Raw genomic sequence first — 5161 nt, forward strand, 5'->3', positions numbered from 1 at the left:
AGTTACATGAATATCTGTAACACTCAAAGACTTACAGGAAATGAAAAATGGTTAAACTCTGTCCTACATTACTACTTAGTACATCACTTGTGGTCACACATGAAGTTAAATGAGAAAAGAATTAAAAGCTTAGAGCTGAAAGAAACTGCAAATACTGCAGCAAGTTCTGGCTATGGTGGGACTGCCCAGAACCCTCTCCTCCAAAGCCACTAGTCTCTTGGGACTTCTTTGGGAGTGGAGGCTTTCATTCCTTCAGACAGGCATCCTTCAGCTCTGGGATCAAGTACTAAATCTGCTTACAGGATGGGCAGAGTCCGAAGTCATATTAGAAAAATAATTTTATAAAAAGTGCTCCTGATCCAGTTATTTCAAAGGCAAAATATCTGTTCAGATTTTGTGGAGGCATGTAGGCTGATTCTTCAGTGGAGGAAATGCTCAACAGGGAGTGTAAGCACTGAAGGGGACTGGGATTCATGGCACATCCCTGACTTCAGCATTTCCACCTCTGTCACCAATGTGGCTCCCTGTTCAGTGAAATAGGTCTTAGGGACCTAGTTCTGAGTCAGTGTACTCTTCTCAGCTATTGTATAAGGAAAAAGGGGGCTGAACTTAGGGCTACATTACATGGGGAGTTCTGCTTTGAGTGAGAAATCCTCTAGACACCTAGAGTGCTCATTCACATAATCCAGATCAGGATTCAGATTTTAGTAATTTCATCACTTAAATCCTGTAAGTATTTAGACTTGGCAGGTGATAGGTAGATGCTAGTCACTGTGTTCCAAGCATGGTTATTGCATGCTGACAGGATTCAGTCCTTCACAAAATAAAGTTGTGGCCTCTCAGCTCTTACAGGAAATGCCTGCCATATTTACTTATAAAAGACAAGAGCTTAGAGCACCAAGCTAGGAGGTGAAGGTCAGTCTTTTTCTAGGCATCAAAGCATTCAGGTCAATATTTGTCATCTCTCAAAAGCCTTTGCTACAGGTGGGATTGCAAGAGCCCTTGGTCAAATAGACTTACAGTATGATGCTTAAGGTCTGCTGCAGAGTAGATGAAGGTTTGAACCATCTCAGAGGAAGTAGAGGGCTAGACTAGGAAATCTGGCTCTTCTGGTTACTTCTCTTGGATTACTTCTCAGGCTATGGCCCTTGTATTATTCCTTCTTTGTATCCAGATGTAAAGCAAATCTAGATCCTTAATTGAGGCTTCAGATTTGCTCCCAGAGAAAAGGTTCTATGCTCAGACACTGAAGAAACCAGCATATGAATATCTGCAGTCATTACTGGATCCGGATCCTAGTCCCTTGTTTCTTTTAACCAGTTCCATACCTTTTCTTATTATAACCTATCTACTACACAACAATTTTAATAAATGTCTTGCCTATGTTTTGTTAATTCTTCCTGTAAGGGTGTTATCCAGTCATTCGAATCTCTTGCAGTGAGTTTTGAGAGAACCAAAGAAAGCAGATGTACATGACATGTTATCTGGATTTCAAACTTCTTTTGTACTAGAAAGTCTCTTTCCATAATTGCATTTCAGCCTTTTTGGGGAGACTGTCTCATTTTTTTCTGATGTGATGAAGGACTCTCACCTTTGTTTTACAGAGGTGTATGTGGGATCCTATGTAAATGCTTTGCTTTAAAAGTTCAGGTATGGGACATTGCTCTTAATATGCTTTTTATGGTTTTTTCCCACAGGAGCTCAGTTTGGAATCCAAATAGGAGGCAAAATCTCTGGGGGTCTTCTGCAGAAAAAAAATGGTATGTTTGTTTATACTCTGTATTTGTATTTATTTGCTACATCTCTACTAAATACTCAAAACCCCTAAAAAATACTTTTATAATATTGCCAGTAGTGACAAATAAAGAGAAATGTGTATTAATAAGCATCTCTCTCTAAGAATAGCAATAAATTAGACATCAATTAATAAACACAGACACACAAAGTATGGTTATATTTGTATAATCATAGGGAACTAAGAAAACAGATGTGTTTGTGGTGGCTGTGTGCAAATGTACATGAACATGTACATGTAAAATCAAAGCAGAACGTATGTGCAGGATGTTTTGTTCCTTATACAAAAGCAAATGAGACCACTTTGGTCTGCTGTGAAGTCAGTGGCTGATGTTAGGAAATCAAGATGGCAATCCATACTCCTTGAGTTTTACCATGTAATTATTCATGACCATTCTGTACAACAAATTTGTGGTCATTTCTAAGGGTTTTCAGCCCCTTAACAGAAAAATATAAAACAGAGAGCAAAGATGATAATTAAGGTTTTTATTCCTTCCTCAGAAAGAGGAAATGTAATGAGAAAGGAGCTATGCTTTAGTACCAGTAACAAGCTACTTTAGTACAACTTAGCTCTTTGTATTGTTCAGTGTGTCTGAAGCACTGCAATATGCAGAGCTGTGAATTTCTGCCTTCCTAATGCAACACAGAGGTTCATAAAAGGGTCAAAATTAAAAGGTTAAAAAAATATGGATCATCACAGTTGAAAGCAATTTCTTATGATTTAACTATCCTGATTTTGAATTTTAATATGCACTTTTAACCTGACCCATGGCCTGTGTAAAACAAAACAGGTTTAACATTGTTTCATTGGATCTGACATATGAACTCGCTTGTCCTTTCTAGCTCATTCCTAGGTGAAAATTTGAGGAGTTACACTAATCTTTGCTTGCTTTCTTTCTTTTTTTCTAGCTTCTCTCTCAGTTTCAGCTAAGTTGAACATCATACCACCAATACTGACAAATCTAGTAGTAGCACGTAAGTAAATGCAAATAAATGTATTCAGTAAGTGTTCAGTTTTAGGGGATATACACAGAGGAATCAAATAAAAATGGGGAAAGGCATCGGTAAAGGAAGTCATGGAATATTAAGAGGAGAAAGAGGATAGTTAAGAAACATACTATTAAACTGTTGTCTTAGCTGAAATGTGGTAACTAATTAAGCTCCAGCTGAACATAACTATAACCATTTACAGGGGTATATGAGTAACATATAAGTTGAGTGATGATTGAATATACAGTTTTATAATGGATAGATAAAAGATGACAAATGGAGGTGGGCAGGCAAAAGCTGTTCAATGAAAAAAATGAAGCCTTGGACAAGTTGATTTTCACCATGTTAAGGCTGGGAATTTTAAGTCATTCTTTAACAGCAAGTTTTAATTCACAGCTTCCAATCCTGCTCACAATGGCCGTGTATGCAGCACATGGGGCAACTTTCACTTCAAGACCTTTGATGGAGATATATTTTCCTTCCCTGGGCTCTGTAATTATGTTTTTGCATCCCATTGCAATGCCCCCTATGAGGACTTCAACATCCAGATTAGGCGCCAAGTGGTGGCCAATGCTGCAACAATCAGCCGTATCACCATGAAACTTGAAGGTGTAGTTGCTGAACTAACAAAGGGTACCGTCATGATCGACAGCAAGAGGTAAATTTATTCCTAACACTTGTTTGGTAACCACAGACTTCTTTTCAAACTTGACAAGTATCTTGATGAATTTTGGTGGGGGAGGAGGGTGGGGGAATTACATGTTCTTTAATAAATCTGACAATTTTACCAACATAAACAATAAAATGCTATTAATTCCTTTCACGGAAAAAAATCAATCTTTCCCTTAAGGACTACGTCAAAAGTAAAATTTGGATTAAAAAAGCCCCTGAGACGCTGGATCCAAATTCAGATTGTCAAAAGTAAAATTTGGATTAAAAAAAACCCTGAGACGCTGGATCCAAATTCAGATCCATATTTGATATAGTTGGACCACCTTATTTTTTAATTGCCTTTCGTTCCACAAAAATGCATTATTTTAATATTTGTACAGATTGTGGATACCTCAAGGCTTTCTTTTCAACTCATCAAACACCTGGATCAGAACTAACTAGTATTCTTTCTGCCTTTTGCCAGAGTTCAACTGCCATATAGTCAATCTGGTATTACGATAGAGAAAAGCAGCATCTATGTGAAAGTTGGCAGCAAAATCGGTGTTGTGTTACTGTGGAATGAAGATGACAGCATCCTGGTAAGAACTGCTCCTGGACCTGTCTACACCTTCAGACACCAGAGCTAATCTTTGATTAGGCCAGTCCCTATCTGTTTAGGGGGTTATTACTGCGTTCTTATCTCATACTCTGAGCAATTATTTCAATTCTTTCTTAGTAAAGATAGGTTTGCATCCAGGTAGTCCTAAAGAAAATTACATGGATTTACATCAAGTGGATAGCAGATGTCTGCTTAAAATAGGATGAAAAATCAATTTCATTATATCATTAATAATTGGCATTATTATAGGGTCTATTTACCCCTTCAAATATAATTTTCTAGCAGAATTTCATGCTCCTAGGACTTCATTTTTGCTGTGAATTTGATTTTCTTCCGGAAGAATTAATAGAGAGAGGCTGAGAGCAATATACACAGTAGAGTGAAAACTTATGTCTGTGTCAATAGCACTGATAGCTTGGACTCTGCATTATAAATCAAATATAAGCTGACTCTTTATTCTGTCCCCCAGGTTTGAATTAAATTGCTAAATAAAATTCCACAGATCTGACAAAAAAAATGCTTACAGGCAGCAGGTGCAAGTGTTTTCTGTGGTATTGAATATATCTTAGAATGTTTATACTAACTTAAATCAACTTCCTGTCCATCATTTTAGCTGGAATTGAGTGAGAAATATGCCAATCAGACTTGTGGACTTTGTGGGGACTTCAATGGCTTTCCAATGTACAACGAGTTCTTTTCAAACAGTAAGTTTTTTTAATACTAAAAATCAGGGCTTGGGATCTCCAACACCCTTTTTTTCCTTTTGCATTCTTTTACCTCTGACATATCAGCATTCCTCTTTCCCATCCTGTAAATGGTATACCCAGAAGATATGATTCAATCTCTGTTTAAAAATAGGTAGTTCAGAAATCAGATCATGTGATTTAATACTAAGTGTTAATATAGTACTGGTGCTAACAACTGATTGTACATTTTTTGTATGCCATTGTTGTACACTTTGCTGGTACACCTGATCATCTAACTCCATAAAAATCAGCCATATTTTCACTAATACCATAAATATATTCAGTAAACCAAAAGGCAATTGAATTTTCTAGACCATAAATTTCTTGTTGTAGTTCTGCCTTCAAATTGGCATATCCACAT

General features: G+C 37.0%; 1 protein-coding gene across 1 annotated transcript in view; it reads left to right on the plus strand.

The window, feature by feature from the left end:
- MUC19 (mucin 19, oligomeric) overlaps nucleotides 1-5161 on the plus strand; it is a gene marked incomplete at its 3' end in the record, with an annotated part of 32902 nt that overhangs the window by 8966 nt on the left and 18775 nt on the right. Inside the window, exons 2-6 of the mRNA XM_009074729.1 lie at nucleotides 1698-1760; nucleotides 2704-2769; nucleotides 3181-3442; nucleotides 3920-4034; nucleotides 4668-4758. Coding sequence (XP_009072977.1) covers nucleotides 1698-1760; nucleotides 2704-2769; nucleotides 3181-3442; nucleotides 3920-4034; nucleotides 4668-4758 — 597 coding nt within the window. The remainder of the gene's footprint in view (nucleotides 1-1697; nucleotides 1761-2703; nucleotides 2770-3180; nucleotides 3443-3919; nucleotides 4035-4667; nucleotides 4759-5161) is intronic.

This window comes from Acanthisitta chloris, unplaced genomic scaffold (assembly GCF_000695815.1).
Source record: "Acanthisitta chloris isolate BGI_N310 unplaced genomic scaffold, ASM69581v1 scaffold3625, whole genome shotgun sequence".
Classification (NCBI taxonomy): Eukaryota; Metazoa; Chordata; class Aves; order Passeriformes; family Acanthisittidae; genus Acanthisitta; species Acanthisitta chloris.